Source organism: Anopheles merus, chromosome X (genome assembly GCF_017562075.2).
Source record: "Anopheles merus strain MAF chromosome X, AmerM5.1, whole genome shotgun sequence".
Taxonomy (NCBI): domain Eukaryota; kingdom Metazoa; phylum Arthropoda; class Insecta; order Diptera; family Culicidae; genus Anopheles; species Anopheles merus.
The window spans coordinates 2,895,457-2,912,130 of NC_054081.1; the positions used below are offsets into that span (position 1 = coordinate 2,895,457).

General features: G+C 50.2%; 2 protein-coding genes across 3 annotated transcripts; one reads left to right on the forward strand and one right to left on the reverse strand.

Moving 5' to 3' along the window:
• Window positions 1-2,830: 2,830 nt before the first annotated feature.
• LOC121592394 (pro-resilin-like) lies at window positions 2,831-3,882 on the forward strand. The gene is made up of 3 exons (XM_041913809.1): window positions 2,831-3,101; window positions 3,310-3,390; window positions 3,465-3,882. Exons 1-3 carry the CDS (start codon window positions 3,009-3,011, stop codon window positions 3,591-3,593), a joined length of 303 nt encoding a protein of 100 aa, XP_041769743.1. The 5' UTR covers window positions 2,831-3,008; the 3' UTR covers window positions 3,594-3,882.
• A 78-nt stretch (window positions 3,883-3,960) lies between these two features.
• Window positions 3,961-9,167, reverse strand: LOC121592382 (splicing factor 3B subunit 1-like). 2 transcript variants are annotated; one of them, XM_041913796.1, is made up of 7 exons: window positions 8,989-9,005; window positions 8,720-8,793; window positions 8,519-8,657; window positions 8,324-8,447; window positions 7,972-8,051; window positions 7,711-7,893; window positions 3,961-7,638 (listed from the first exon to the last, which is right to left on the reverse strand). In XM_041913796.1, exons 3-7 carry the CDS (start codon window positions 8,561-8,563, stop codon window positions 4,366-4,368), a joined length of 3,705 nt encoding a protein of 1,234 aa, XP_041769730.1. In that variant the 5' UTR covers window positions 8,564-8,657; window positions 8,720-8,793; window positions 8,989-9,005; the 3' UTR covers window positions 3,961-4,365. The 2 variants fall into 2 exon arrangements, with proteins under 2 accessions (XP_041769730.1, XP_041769723.1); XM_041913789.1 differs by having other exon boundaries at window positions 8,519-8,793; window positions 8,989-9,167.
• Window positions 9,168-16,674: the final 7,507 nt, after the last annotated feature.

The window sequence follows — 16,674 nt, forward strand, 5'->3', positions numbered from 1 at the left end:
TCAAGCTCCTATCAAGTTGTAGCTTGACCTCAACCATAGCTTACTGAGGCTTTTGTATACTTGAACGCGCTCCAAAAGTACGAACTTCTTGGAATGAGGAGCAGTTTGCAGAATATCTTCTTCTCTCCAAATCTGTGGATCTTCCGATGACACCTACATCATCGATAGGATCACTTAAATACGTAGAAATACGTATATCAGGTATTGATTGATGACTAAAGCCGCGGAAGCTTCCACATGGGTAGAATTGTAAAAACTATAGTTTTGGCGTGGAGGCTTTTGTACAAGCACAAGCTACCGCAATGTCCGGAGATGGATTGATCAGTTGAATTATGTCTACTGTGGGCTACAAAAACTCCTGAACTCCTGAAGCACTTCCTACAAGATGTGGGCTACGTCACGTAATGTAACAATACGCATTGAATGCTCCGTAATCATTGGAATAGAAGATGCAAAAGCTTTTGCAGTTTTGATGTGCTTCAGTTCCACAGGTTTCCCACGCTAGCCTAGTAAAATGCCATAGGATGTTCGCTAGAAACCAAATTCGACTTAGAATTCGTGTGATTGCATCAGGGGTAGCAGGAACTGTTGAGAAGCTGGAGCCGACCACAGCCACGAGCTGTAGTAAACGACTGACTGATACTACTTTCGAATTAGGTTTCGAAATACTCTTGCTTGGATTTGATTTGAGGCTTGATAATAGAAGATTGTCAGAACATGGAAATCAGAACTTCAGGTAATTCTCGATGCATTAGTCCAGATGCACTAAAATCCTGATGTGACTGAGGTTTGAAAATTCAAAAAAACAGTGCAGACGATTGACACAACCACAGAAGACATCTAGTTCCATGTAGACATTATAAATTACGGGCAAAGTATATCTTCAATACCAAAAACGAAATACAATACATCCAAGATGCATCTTCGTGATTACCAATTACCTATAATGGTAAATATATGTTATCTATGTAAAGGAAGAGTAACACGCAAGTAATACCAATCCTCCGTACAAAACGTTACTGAGAAAAAAACTCCCAGTGCTGTTCTTCCCATGGAAGTAATTCCAGCCCCAAAAACCCGAGGACATTCTTATTCTGTGCGACCTCGGTGGATGTCGCATGATCGCAAGAAAGAGAGAATGCAAAACATGCCATCCGCAAGATGAGGGGGATAAGCAGTGAACAAGGTGCATCAACCATCATCGTGATCGACCCGGCATTTAGACACCCCAGTACCTGTCTCTCTCTCTCACACACACACACTGTGGAACGGTAAGGTACTAGAGCACACGGCTCCAAGAAGATGCATTCCTGCAACATGCATGTCCCAGTGGCGCCTTCTCGCTGCAGCGCGCTTGCACCTTCATTCGCTGCATTGCTTCGCGCTGCCGTCAAGGTAAGGTTTGCAGCAGCGTGTGCGACATCGCCGCGGACTTAATTTCTATTTAGGGCAGTGGTGCGGCGTGGTGGAGCGAACCGTGCCGTGTTCCATTCCGATCGCACCCTTCGGGTGACATTTGTAATCTCGCTAGGGCATGGAAATGGAAATGCAGAGATTCGGAGCAGATTAGCTACCTGTGCGGGAGGCGGCCCAACGGGCCCAAAAGTGAGACATTATCGCGATGGATTAGAGTGACGCGATTGACTGAATCGGTTTTTATTGGAGACACATTGGCTGGGGAGAGGCACATTGAGGCGAGGAGGATCCACTGTGCCTTCTGTGGCCAAATATGTCTGTTGAGAAGTACAGTTGCAACAATAATGTACAATGCGTGTTGTATCTGACTAAGGAAACAGTTGCGCAAAAGGTTGCGGGTACATCAGCAGTATACATTTGAAATACCATTTTATGCAATTATGTTAAACATTATCCTAATTGCTCGATAGGATATTGAGTGGCAGACAATTTTAAGTATTAGATCTAGTTTCTTAAATTTTTGAAAATTTTTGGTATTCAATTTTTAAGACATTCTAAGCTTAGATATCTTCTTGTATAGATATCATAAACGGACAAAAATATCACATTGTAAAACTATATTGAAAAATACCGAAAAAACATACTTCGTAATCGCTAGTTTGGACATCTTTTTCCTTTTAGACATTCACGCCAAACAAATAAGCTAAAATGTTATCCCCTTTTTTAATTTCTCTGTACTCTATAACACCTATCTGGACAACTTATTCAACGAAACATTTCGAGCAAAACCCTGGTATCTCTAGAAAAATCTTTTGACTCTAACTTTAGTATGTGACATGCAAACTATTCAAATGCTCACTTCCGAATCATTTGCAAATACCACTTATTAAGTGCCCACTTTTACGAAACAATTTAGCAGACATCTTCTCCCACCAAGTAGCGTCTCCAAATCGTCACGAGCCACTCGTCGCGATGTCGATGGTGATGTTTAGGCACGAGATCTTGGCCCGTTCTTGGTTTAATTGAAACGACACGATCCAGCCACAAAACCCGGGCAGCGAGAAGATCAGCCCGGCCGATTCGAGCAGGCAGATTAAATGTCAAAGGGCCTCTTGCCAGACAGAAGCAGCGGACCACGCAAAAGTACTCCCCTCCCCGCGCATTCGCCATCCCTTCCTCGGCCGTGGCGCGGTGCAAATGTACCCTTTCGTGCGATGCCGTGGTCGTGCCGTTGGGACCAACCCTTCGGTTGGAAAATAGGTTTGGCAGATTCCACACCGGGGCCCGCATCGGCACGAACGTCCTTCCCACTGCTCGAGCCGTTTTTGGGAAGGATAGTGTTTGCGCTGGAGCGGCTGAAAACGTCCTATAAATATCGGCCGCAGCACGGTCGGTAGCATCCAGTGCAGCTGAGCCATCCGAACCGGGCCTTTGCGGAACATCTTCAACCCGAATGAGCGTCCCACCGTGTGTGATAAGCAGTGTGATCTTCTGATCTCGCCCGACTGTCCGATCTCCAGAGTGTCTGTCGAACGCCGTCCACCGTTTCCCGTCTACCGATCAACCGTCAACCCAAACGAGCCATCCTTATCATGTCCCTGAAGGTGCTAGTGTTGGTGGGTGTGGTGCTGAGTGTTTGTGCCGTTTGCCTGGAGGCAGCACCGCAGGCCGAAAAGTATGAAGCAGTAAGTAGCACGTGCCACAGTGGTGTTGCTGGTTGAGCTGCCAAGAGACGTTGTTGCTCGTTGTGTGCTCTAAATTGCGAGAATTTAGAATTGAAAGAACAATTGCTTGGTGAATTATTCATCCCACCCTGAAAGTGCATATAGAGTTCCCAATTTTGATAACACACACACACACACCCGGTTCTTTTTGTTTTTTACCCTGTTGTAGTACGAGTACAAGTACGAAGTGAAGGACCCGGAGAAGCAGCTTTTCTTCGACAAAAATGAGGCGGGCGATACGGCGGGCAAGGTAAAAGCGGCATTCGCAAAGCACTCGCAGCGCCTACAGTGTGTGTCTGTGTCCTTCTGCTCTTTCCCATCCAGGTGACGGGCCGGTACTCGGTCTGGCTGCCGGACGGGCGGCTCATGACGATCAAGTACATCGTGGACAAGGAGGGCGGCTTCCAGCCGGAAGTCGACTTCCAGGATAACGCGAACCCGCTGTCCGGTTAGTTAGCGCTGGATCGAACGACGTCTGCCTGCCGATACTGTAAACCCTCGCCGATTTTTGTTTTACAATGTGCCCGCATGCTTGGATTGGAGCTTGGAGGATGGTGCCTGATTGGTTTGCTTGGTTTAGCTTTTTTTTGGAAGGCATTGGAGGGATTAGGATATTTAATTTATAAACCACTGTGAGTCGCTACGTCCATCAGCTAGGGTTGGAAGGATAGGATTATTGTAAATAAAGTTACCTCCTTTAGCGGTCCTGCCTGCAAGGTTCAAGTGAAGCGTCCGTTCTTTACTTGTATTTTAATAATCTTTCGACACTTTTGGCAGAGCGTTATTTTCAATTTTGAATGACTTTCGAACGCTTTCAAGGTTGTGATTGATGCTAAAAATATTTATTTGCCTTTGTGGTGCACACTATCGGAGCAATACTTATCATAGATGGGCTAAAGTAAAATCATTACTCCTAACCTTCTTCCTACGTTCACGATCCTTCCTGTCCCTGTTCACTGTTTCTTTCTGTAAGATGGTTATCAAATATAATGATGCAGTTTACCAACGCTGTAACACGACGCCTGCCATCCGGACTGACCACACCAATGAGAGCAGATCGTTCGATGCGTCCGTCGGTGCTGCAGATAGCCTAGACAGATAGCCTGGCCGCTTCCCTTACAACTAACACGCTACAATTATTCAGTTATCCATGAGTTATGTACATATTCGCACGACTGCGGAGTGCGAACACTAGTTTCACCGAGCCACACGAAAGACAAGCAGCTTAGAGGTTGTACTCCAGCTCGTACCGAATGTACTGGTTCTTGGGATCGTTGGTGATGCGCGGGTAGCCGACGATCAGCGCGTCCTGGGCGCCGATGTACAGCGAGTTGTAGATCTTCCAGTAGACGTCGCGCACCTTGCGGGCGGGATGGAACAGGCCCTGCAGCGTGTACTGCAGTATCTTGATCGGGCCGAGCGCCACCCGCAGCCCCTCGACCGCGTCCATGAACGCCTGCACCAGGTGGGGCGACGTCTCGAAGATGTTCGGCCAGACGTAGTTCAGCAGATGGATGAGCGCGTCCTCGCACCCGAACCCGTACACGCCGAGCGCCATGTGCTTGATCGCGGCGCAGGCCGTCTGCCGGTGGACGAGGTCGCGATCCATCAGCGCGTCCTCCAGCAGCGGGCAGACGGCGTAGATGTAGTCCTTGCCCATCTCGCCGATGTACTCGAACAGGAAGGAGAGCGACTTGAGCACGCCGTTCTGCACGTTCAGCTCCGGCACGCGGTACTCGTTCATGAGCGCGGGCAGCACGGTGAACGGGCGGCACGTTTCCGCCACGATCGCGATGGCGACCGTGGTGCAGACGCGGTTCTGGCGCTCCTGCACCTTCAGGTTGTTGAGCAGCGTCGCCAGCACGTCGTGCGGCCCGATCGCCTTCGCGATGTACCCGAACGTGTTGACCGTCGCGCGCCGGATCGCCTTCTTGTGGGCCTTCAGCAGCTCGAGCAGCTCGAAGCAGATGCGCATCCACTCGCGCGCGGACACGTACTCGGGGCCGCGGTCCGCGATGCGCCCGACCAGATCGATGCAGTTCTCCTGCACCTTCTCGTGCCGGTTCTTCAGGATGGGCGTCAGCCTCGGCAGCAGATCCTTGATCGGGGGCGTCATCTTCGTCATGCCGATCACGTTCACGATCGCCTTCAGCGCGCCCAGTATCGAGCCGAGCACCTCCGGGTACTCCTCGCCGAGGTACTCGTACAGCACCACGCCGAGATGGCCCATCAGCTTCTCCTCCTGGCACGTCTTCATCACGACGGCGATGCGCGAGATCAGGTCGGCCGCCTGCTGCCGCACCTTGGCCGACTTGTTGTTCAGGCGCCACAGGATGGTGCCGCAGATCTGCGGCAGGTACGGCTTGACGCGCTTGCTCAGCTGGTTCACGATCGTGCCGAACCCGTTCAGCATCACCACGTCCTCGGTCGTCTGCTCCTGGAACGCGTACAGTATGCCGTCGATCAGCTGCTCCTCCAGGCGCGAGTCGATGTCGGCCGCGCCCAGGTTCGCCATGATCTTCTCGATCGTCTCCATCACCATCTTGCGGTACTGCTCGTTCTCGTCCTTGAGGTCGTCGACCACGCGGTTCACGATCTCGGACGCGCCGACCTTGTTCGCGATCTCGACCGTCGTGTCGACCAGCTGCCGGTAGTTGCGCCGGTCGAGCGCCATCCGGTGGTTCCAGAAGTGCTTGAAGAAGTGCGGCAGGATCTCCTCCTTGATGTACTGCGCCTCCACGCCGTCCGTCGCGCAGCACTGCTTCACCACCTTCAGCACGATCTTCTTCATCTCCTCGTCCGGCGACTGGAACTCGCGGATCAGGATCAGCATCACCTCGCGCGTGTAGTAGTTCGCGTACTCGGCGTCCATCAGCGGGATCAGGTAGCCGATGGCCTTCAGGAACGCGGCCAGCCCCTTGCCGCGGTGCGTCCGGATGCCCTTCCACAGCGGCTTCAGCACCGAGTCGAACGACTCGATGCCGTACGGCGTGGCCGCCTCGGCCAGCGCCGCCAGCGCCAGGGCCGTGATCGTGCGCACCTTCTGCTGCTCGTCCACCAGCCCGTGCTCGATGATCTCGACCAGCGACTTGAGGTGGGGCAGGATGGCGCAGCCCATCAGGATCGCGATCTGCTGCACGATCTTGATGCCGGTGTGGCGCGCCTGCCACGACTTCTTGCTCTTGCACACCGCCTTCAGGAAGGGCAGCAGCGACGGGATGCCCAGCGCGGACGCGACGACGGCGAACGCACGCGCGGTCGTGTTGCGCACGTACTCGTCGATGTTGTCAATGTCCGGGCGCATCGTCGAGATCATCGTGGCCAGCCCGGCCGCCTTCGCCAGGTTCGAGATGATCTCGCGGCCCTCCACGCGCGCATAGTAGTCCTCGTCGATCAGCAGCGGCTCGATCACGACCAGTATCTTGTGCACGTACGGGCGCACCAGATCGTCCAGCTTGTACAGGATGCGGTCGATCACCTTCACCAGCAGATGGCGCTCCTGGTCCTCGAGCGTGGGGCTCATCAGCAGCGGCAGGATCTGGTTGAACAGCGGGCCCGCGCCGAACTCGCGCGACTTGTCGGTGATCTGGCGCAGGGCCGCCTTGCGCATCGGCGGCGTGCCGTTCTTGATCTTCAGCAGCAGCTTCATGATCTTGCGCTCCTTCTGCTCCTCCGGGCTGAGGGCGTCCTCGTCCACCTCCACCAGCAGCTTGTCGAAGTACTGCGCGTCCTCCGGCTTCATGAACGGCAGGTTGCCCTTGGGCTGGTTGTCCACGAACTTGGCCGACTTGTCCTCGGTCTGGATGAAGAAGGCGGCCGGTGTGCCGGCGATCGGCGTCGGCGTAGCGGTCAGCTTGCGGGCCGGCGTCCGGATCGGGATGTAGCCGGCCGGCGGGGGCAGAATCTTGTACCCGGGCGGGAACATCACGTCCAGCTCCTCGTCGGTGAACGGCCGGTTGCGCTCGTCGATCTCCTTCTCCCACCGGTACGCTTGCAGCTGCTCGGGCGTCATGGACGCGAGATGGCCCGGCGTCGGCGTAGCCATCGCCATCGCCTTGTGCCCGATGGGCGTCGTGCCGCCGGGCGTGAGCAGCGGGGTCGCGTGACCCGGCGTCGTCGTGCCGTGCGGGGTCGGCGTCATCGCAATCGACGGCGTCATTGCCGACGGGGTGGCATTCGAGGGGGTTTCATCCCAGCGCGACCGTCGCTTGGAGGCGGGCGTCGTGCCCTCGAGCAGTACGCCGTCGCCCGACACGCGATCGGCCCGCGGAGTTTCGGCCCACGAGTGGCCCGGCGTTTCGCGCTCGGTTTTCGGCGTCTCGTCCCAGCGATTCCGCCTGGTCGACTTTTCGGCGGGCGTTTCCCGCCCGGGCGTGGTCGCCGCACCGGACACGTGGGCCGGTGTTGCGTCCCAGATGCGCACGTTCGGTGTGGCGCCGGGCGTCTCGCTGCCCTTGTGTCCGGGCGTTTCGTCCCACCGGTGGTCGGCTGGTGTTTTCTGCGGAAGAAACGAACGTGTCACGGAACGGTGCGTGCAAATGGTACCGCGTTCTGCGGCTGCACTACTTACCTCGGCATCCCACGATGGGGTCGCTGGCACGGCGAGCTTCTTCGGCGCTACAAACTGCTCGTCGACTGCTTGATCCCAGCGGCCACGCTTCTTCGCCTCGACCGGTGCCGGTTTCGCGGCCTGCGCGGTCGAATTGATTTTCAGCGAGCCATCCTTCGCCTTTTCCTGGATTTTCTTACGAAGCTGTCGGACGAAAGACGGGGGACAAATGTAAATCCACCTTGCTTTCGCAGGGAAACTCGGCTTCGACGAGCAACTTACCTCTGCTTCCTCGCCCTTCAGCATCTGTTCGCGCATAATCTCCGTGTACGATCGCGAGCCCACATCCGGCGTTTTGCCTCCTGCAAGAAATGTTGCCAACAAAACAAGCTGTAGTGATTTACTTTCAGTTGGTTTTCGTAATCGAAACGTACGTACGACTTTCGGCATTAGTCAAATGCTTCTAACACCGCATGACAGCAGTCTTTCAACCGTTTCTAAAACCCTTTCAAACAAACCATCTCTAGGAAAAGGAAAACGTTCAGTCTGTGAACCAGATTGTTTCCCCTGCCTCGTTCCCAGGCCTTCTACCTACATCTACTTGCTTCTTCTATCCTACGACCCACATACGTACCATCTGCAAACGGATCGACACGCTCCGGTGAAATGACCAGCCGTCTTCGCTTTTGTCTGTATTCATCCTCCTTCTCCGCCACCGTCGGTTTACGTCGCTCGGCAAACGGATCGTAGTCCTCGCCCTGGGAACGAAACAAAGTACATTAGCAACAAAGAAGCGCTGGCACACGAACCATCGGACGACCATGCTTACCTGGCCCATCTCGTTGAGCAGTGCCGCCGGTGCCGTGTAACCCATGGGTCGGTTGTTCCGCCCGATGGGCAAGCCCTCGTCCTCCTCATCGTCGATGTCGTCGTTTGGCGCGATCGATGTGACGTATCCCTCGTATTTGCTGTTGGTATCACCGCCATCGTAAAGATCAATGTCGAAGTACCCTCTGTCGGCCAAACCTACCCCCTTATCCTTTGCCGCTTCGGCGTTCAGCTCCTTCTTCTTGGCCTGCAAGTCCCGGATGTGAGACTCGATGTCTGCAACGAAACAAAGACGATGAGCTTACCGTATCGACTGTGCCACTGCGGGGCCATGGTGAGATTTTCACACTGCTGGCGCACCGACTCGCCAAACATATGCGTCTCGGGGCTGGTGGCGAAATCACCCTACAATGTGAACCGTGCTGGCGGTGTGCCGCACCAAACTGGCCTTCTGCTGATTGTTCTACTTACCCTCGTGAGTACGTGCTATGTTTTCCATCACTTTAGAAATTAATTAACTTACAGAAAGGTGTACTTTCCACTGTTTGGTCTTATTCTACAATTATTATTCTATTCGCAAATGCAGAAGCTTGTATTGACGTTTTGCTTCCGACTCCGGTACCAGCAGGCTGCACCATTGCCCGCTTGCATGACAGCAACAGTGACACATGTTTTATGGGAAGCCGACGGGGCGCTGTGGTAGCTTCGGTCTACATGGCTTCGGTGCTATAAAATGTGTTAAAATCACAGCACCATTGAGCGAGAGCGTCTGAGAACGTCGCTCTCGTGCTGTTTCATAGTAAAAGTTATTTATTTTATTTATTTAAGTTTTTGAAAATTAAATATTCATACAAGAAAGTTTAGAGCTATCAATCCGTCTGTTATTTGTAACTTGAAAATCCTTTCCTTTTGTTGGAATGTAAGGATTATGAAACGGTCATTTTGAATTGTTTGCGGTTGTTTTGTCAATTGGGAATTAAAGGTTAAATGTATTTTCTGGCAGCACTGCCGATCGACAATTTCTTTGATCAAGTATGTGTGCGAATAAAGCGGCACTAGCGCATGAAACTCGATACGAGCCGGACGTGTTCTTTACTTTGTCTCCTTTGGCGATCGAAGACGACACAACAAAACACAACGTAGGGCGTAGAGGCGTCAAGGGGGAAAGGAACCAACAAACCATGTACCAGAACGCAACATTGGTGCCGTGACCAGGATGGTCTAGTATTTGCGGTTTGGTTTGACTGGTTAAAGTGAAGAGCTTTGTGTGATTTCTTTTGGCAAAAATCGCGTAACGCGTGTGAAATCTGAAAGTTCCGTATCGAGCGTTGGTGGATTTCTGAATAAGAAAAAATCGCGAAAGCGTGAGAAATCATTGTGCTAGTGGGTGTTCTTTGCGTGTGTATGCATTTTGTGTCGCGTATTAGAAATGTCGGTTAGTGAAGATTTTGCCGGTTTCTCTGACGCGTCGGGTTCGAACAATACAATGCAATACACACAAGCAGAAGATCTGGATATGATTATCCTAAAGCGCGAGCGCGACCGAGTCGTGCAATCGTTGACAAGAATCGACACGTTTTTGGCGCAGTACAAAGAGAGTGATTTCCCAGAATTGACGCCTCGTCTCGATCTATTGAACGAGCGTTGGAGGGAGTTTCAGGCTTTGGCTCGAAATATTGGCGCAAAAGATTACAGTGAAGATAACGATGTGCTTTATGGTGAGATCGAAGACAAAGTCATGCTGTTGAAAGGAAAATTATTGGGAAAGCTGCGGGCTGGAGCGGAGATACCGAGTGTGAAACAGGAGCGCGTGTGCGATGATTATAATAGTGTTCGTTTGCCTCAGTTGACGCTTCCTCAATTTTCCGGAAAATATGACGAATGGCTCCCGTATCACGACATGTTTGTTGTTACTGTTCATGAGAACGAGAAATTGTCGCAGGTTGAAAAGATGCTTTATTTGAAGGGTTCTCTGAAAGGTGAAGCGCTGAAGGTGGTGGATACTTTGCAAGCCTGCAATTCGAATTATGACGTAGCTTGGGATGCTTTGAAAAAGCGATATTCTAACGAATATATTTTGAAAAAGCGTCATGTTAACGCGATGCTACAATGGCCACGGATGAAAGTCATGAACACGGTGGGTATTCATGGGCTTATCGATTGTTTCGAAAGGAACTTAAAAATTCTAAAGCAGTTAGGTGAAGTGACCGAACAGTGGGGATGTTTGATTATTCAGATAATCATTTCAAAGTTGGACGAAAGCACCCAACAAAAGTGGGAAAGGCACGTTGAAGAAAGTGAGCAAAAAACGGTGACGGATTTGTTAAACTTTTTGCGCACACAGACGCGCATAATGGACGCGTTTGCAGTGGATAGGCCAATGGCGGCGGGCAAATCTACAAGTGAACGTCGTGTTGCGTCTAATGTGGCTGCAGAAGCAAAGTGCGCAAAATGTGATGGATCGCACATGGTGGAAAATTGTGACTCGTTTCGGAGTTTAACGTTGCCGCATCGTCGTGAAGTGGTTGAAGCTAAGAAGCTTTGTCTTAATTGTTTGAGGCAAGGGCATTTTCAAGCCAAGTGTTGGTCACGTGCACGATGCAATATTTGCAATCGTAAACATCATTCCCTTCTACACGGTGAAAATGTAAGTGAAACGATCGGTCCGTCGGTTCGTGAAGAACTTCCATCTACCAGTGGCACGCAAAATGTGGTGGTGAACGCGTCATCGAACAGAGAGTGCACTTCTGTGTTATTATCAACGGCGATAGTGAGTGTGCGAGCGTGTGGTAACAAATGGTTGTCGGCAAGAGCATTGATCGATAGTGGGTCTCAGGTGAACCTGATGACAAAGGGCTTGGCTGCGCGGCTTAAGTTACCGCAATACGAAAGTAAAACGGCATTATCGGGAGTTGGACATTCGAAAGTGGACATAACGACGTCGGTAACGACTGTCATACGTTCCAAAAGTTGTAACTATCAAGAACGTATGCAGTTTCTAGTGTTGCCGAGAATTTCTAGCTACAGGCCGGTAACTGGAAATCAAATTAGCAGGCAGAATCTCCCGATGAATTTTGTGCTCGCGGATCCTAATTTCGATAGTGATGCGGAAGTGGATTTATTGTTGGGCTCCGAATTTTACGCGACTTTTTTGAAACCGGACAACCGTGGTAAAATTAGGCTCGAGCTACCAGCGCTCCCAACATTTATTAGCACTGTTTTTGGATGGGTTGCAACTGGGAAAGTTCCGCTGGCTTCTGAAGGCAGCAATTATGTTACTTGTGGCACGTGTACTAGGTTGGACGATTTAATTGAGCGTTTTTGGATTATTGAAGAAATACGTGAGCCGCTTCAACATAGTCAGGAAGAAAGGGATTGCGAAGCACATTTTGTGCAAACTCATCAGCGGGATAGTGAAGGGAGATATATAGTGAAGCTGCCATTTAAGTGTGACTTACAGAACCAATTGGGACCGTCCAGTGCGATAGCGAGAAAACGGTTCTTGCAGTTAGAACGACGTTTCAATCGGGACCCATGGTTGAAACAAAAGTATACGGCGGTTATCAACGACTACATCGACAAAGGGATTTTAGTCAAGGTGGCTGCGAACCCTGATTCTGAAGAAGCTCATGGTCATTATTTCTTACCGCATCATCCGGTAATCAAGGCGTCCAGTACCAGTACAAAGGTACGACCTGTATTTGATGGATCGGCCTCTACCGACGGTGGTAAGTCTCTTAATGATTTGTTAATGACTGGTCCTGTGATTCAGGAGAACTTGTTGGCGTTGTTGCTGAAATTTCGGATGAGGAGCGTGGCATTAGTGGCAGACATAAAACAGATGTATCTGCAAGTCAAGGTGCATCCCGACGACACTCGTTTTCAACGTGTATTATGGCGAGGCTCATCTGTTGAGTCCATCGAAGTCTACGAGTTGCAGCGGGTCACATTTGGACTTGCACCGTCCTCCTTTCTGGCCATTCGAGTACTGCAGCAATTGGCAATTGATGAAGGGGAAAACTTTCCCTTGGCGAGACAGGCGTTGTTAGAGGACTTCTATGTCGATGACTACATTGGTGGTGCCTCTAGCGAAGAAGAAGCAGTTAGGTTGCAAGCTGAGCTGACGCTATTGTTGAGAAAGGGCGGATTTCATCTAACTAAATGGAATTCTAACAAACCAGATGTTTTATCTAGCGTTTCAGCGGAAGACAGAGCAACATCCAACGTTAAAATGTTTGAAGTTCCAGAGGAGCCAATAAAAACTCTAGGTATCGCGTGGCTACCAGAATCGGACCAACTGTACATAGACTCGAACATTCAGATGAACAACGAGAGCTGGTCCCGTAGAAAGGTTTATTCTTTGGTAGCACGTATATACGACCCTTTGGGGCTGGTGGCTCCTGTGACATCTTGGGCCAAGATAAATATGCAATCGTTGTGGTTGGCAACTGATGACTGGGATGAAGAAATACCGGCTGTCATGCAAGAACGATGGTATGCTTTTCAATCACAACTCGGGTTGCTGAAGGAGGTTAAGTTTTCGCGCCATGCTGTTGTGCATAATCCTGTTGCTGTTCAACTACATTGCTTTTCGGATGCATCTGAAGCGGCTTATGGGGCATGCGTGTATGTTAGAACGATTGGTAGCAGCGGGGAAATGGTAGTTGAGTTGCTTGCTGCAAAGTCTCGTCCTGCGCCGTTGAAAAGAGTCAGTTTGGCCCGGTTAGAACTTTGTGGAGCATTACTGGCAGCAAGGTTGCAGAAAGTGGTACGCCAAGCGTTAAGAATTCCAGACGTGGAAACCTTTATGTGGACTGATGCGACAATCGTGTTGCATTGGATTCGAGCACCATCCCATTCTTGGGCTACGTACGTAGCGAATAGGGTATCCGAAATTCAGGAATTGACGCATGGCTACAAATGGATGCACGTGAAGGGCGTTGACAATCCTGCCGATATTGTATCGCGTGGAGCTATGCCGAACGAGCTGTTAGCATCGAAGCTGTGGTTCCATGGTCCCGGGTGGTTACAACTATCAGAGGAAGAATGGAAGAAGAATGCCAGCGGTGTGTTGGCAATTCCCGAAGAGGAGTTATTGGAACGAAGGAAGAGCTCATTGGTGGCCGCAGTAAGTAGCGAGAGCGATGATTGGTGTGATAGGTTTTCCAACTATGACAAATTACTGCGGATCACTGCGTATTGTATGAGATTTATTCGTTGTTGCCAACGAAAGCTGGATCCTAAACACAAAGGTGTTTTGTTGGTGAGCGAGCTAGCAGAGGCGAAAATTCGACTGGTGAAAAGAGAACAACGGATATACTTTGCGGCTGAGATCAAGGAGTTGTCTGCTGGACAAACGGTACGTCCCAAATCATCACTGAAGACATTAGGAGCTTTTTTGGACGGTGATGGTTTGCTCCGAGTTGGTGGCCGCTTGCATCGCGCTAAAGCCATGCAAGTTTGTAGCAGATTTCCGTTGGCGCTACCCAAGAAGTCACGATTTACTATGCTAATGGCAGAATATTATCATCGATTGGCACTTCATGGTGGGCCAACTGCAACATTGAGCGCACTCAGGAGAGAATTTTGGCCAATTCAAGGACGATCTTTGGTCAATAGTGTTTGCAGAGGCTGTCTGGTATGCTTCAGGATGAATCCCGTGTTAGTTCAACAACCACCAGGACAGCTACCCGTGTCGCGTGCTATGCCAGCTCGACCATTTTCGATCGTAGGGGTTGATTTCTGTGGACCCATTTACTTGAAGCCGGTGCATCGCCGAGCAGCAGCGGAAAAAGCATATATTTCAATCTTTGTGTGTTTTTCAGTAAAGGCTGTTCACATCGAGCTTGTGGAGTCTCTATCAACTCATGCATTTCTAGCGGCGTTTCGTCGGTTTGTGGCAAGACGGGGTTTGCCCAGCGAGGTCTATTCCGACAACGGTCTCAACTTCCAAGGAGCGAGTAAGGTGATCGATGACTTCTACACGTTGATGAACAGCGATTCGGCGGTGGAAGATATATCGAGGTATGCTGTTGGCGCTGGCGTTAAGTGGCACTTCATCCCACCCCATGCACCGAACTTTGGCGGCCTTTGGGAGGCAGCGGTAAAAGCGGCAAAACGCGTCCTACTGAAGGTTGTTGGTGATCGGCAGCTGGCGTTTGGGGAGATGTCGACGGTACTGGCACAAGTGGAAGCTCAACTCAACAGCAGACCGCTTACACCGTTGTCGGAGGATCCGGAAGAACTTGATGTATTGACGCCGGGGCATTTTCTAATCGGTGCTCCAATGAACGCTCTACCGGAGCCTGACGTGGGTGATGTACCAATCAATAGATTGAAACGGTATGAGGAATTGCGTAGAGTGGTACAGAATCATTGGGCGCGTTGGCGTAGGGAATATTTTAGCGAACTACATAACGAACATCAACGCGGCAAGGCAGTAGTAGAGCTAAAGGTAGGACAAATGGTCCTGTTGAAAGAGGATGGGAAGACTCCTCACCATTGGCCAATGGGACGGATTGCTGAGGTATTTCCTGGCCCAGATGGCGTAGTGAGAGTCGTTAGTATCAGGACTAGGAATGGCTTGTATAAGAGGCCAGCGAATAGGATTAGTCTTCTTCCGTTTGAGAGAGTGAATTAGATATCATAAAGGCATTTTGTGAAGTAACGGCAAGAAGTAAATTTGGTAAATTTAGGTGGCCGCTATGTTGGAATGTAAGGATTATGAAACGGTCATTTTGAATTGTTTGCGGTTGTTTTGTCAATTGGGAATTAAAGGTTAAATGTATTTTCTGGCAGCACTGCCGATCGACAATTTCTTTGATCAAGTATGTGTGCGAATAAAGCGGCACTAGCGCATGAAACTCGATACGAGCCGGACGTGTTCTTTACTTTGTCTCCTTTGGCGATCGAAGACGACACAACAAAACACAACGTAGGGCGTAGAGGCGTCAAGGGGGAAAGGAACCAACAAACCATGTACCAGAACGCAACACCTTTATTTTTCGATTTTCAATACATTTGGTGAATTTTGTTTTCAGATTTTTTAAATTCGCGAATTAGTATCTAAAATATTGTGCCGTCCGTCGCTCTTGGTTTGCTCTGCTCTACTGACGCCGATTTCATCCCACACTCCTGATGGACGACACTGCTTCACTAGCCGATTATAAACGCTTCAGCAACAGCCAAACGCTTCAGTCCCACATTTGGCGTTTGAAATGGTCGCTCAAGCACCACAGATTAAGCTTAAAAGACTGTAAAATCAAATATCCATAGACAAAAATACGAAAGCTCCATAGCAGCCCTGGTTTGCTTAAAAGGTTGCGCTTTATGGCTCATCATTATATAGCTGTTCTTTTTCAGGTCATGTGTTCGGTCTAGTTTACCTATAATCTATCTATCTGTCTATATACCCTTCTAATTTTCCGAGCAAAAATCGATAAGAATGGGTCGTGTGGTCAGCTACGTAGTTATCAACACCATCTACTCTTACTCAAATCTTACTTGCTTCAGTTCTGAAGGTTCACATTGGAATTTAGCATTTAAAAAATCGTATCGTCATTCTAGTTCTAGCGATGCATAACTTCAATGCAAAACCATACAACAATTTTTGGAGCCAAGAGCTTCGCCGGGCGAAGGATCTCACTCCTATGTGTGCAATGAGGGGAACGAGGGGAAGGCTTCCAACTAGTACTCCTCATTATCTCTGGGGCCTATACTTGAGGAAGAGGGATCGTTCGCTTGTTGAGTGATGTATGCGGACTCTTTGGATGTTCTGAAATGATGTTCTTAGCACTTTCGGTTTTTATTGAATCTTTTTAGCTCCAGCTTAAGCCACCTGTATGTATCAAAATTTTGCTCAAATGTTTGGCCCGAAACTAACCCAACTCCATCAATACAACACCCCCCCCCCCTTTCCTCACACTCCTCGTTTCCCGGTTGTTCCCAACTCCCATCGCGGTGGTTCATTGTTGCTCCCGGCAACACCTTTTGGCACCGGCGGTTCCAGGAACTGCTATCAATCATGCTTCGATCTTGGGCGGTACCGGTGTTGCGATGCCTGTCGATTGAGGAGTGTTCTAGGCAAATGTGGGTGGTTTCGCAGCGAGCGCCGATCATCGTTCTTGAGTGCACCGATCTTCTAATTTCTTTTTTTTG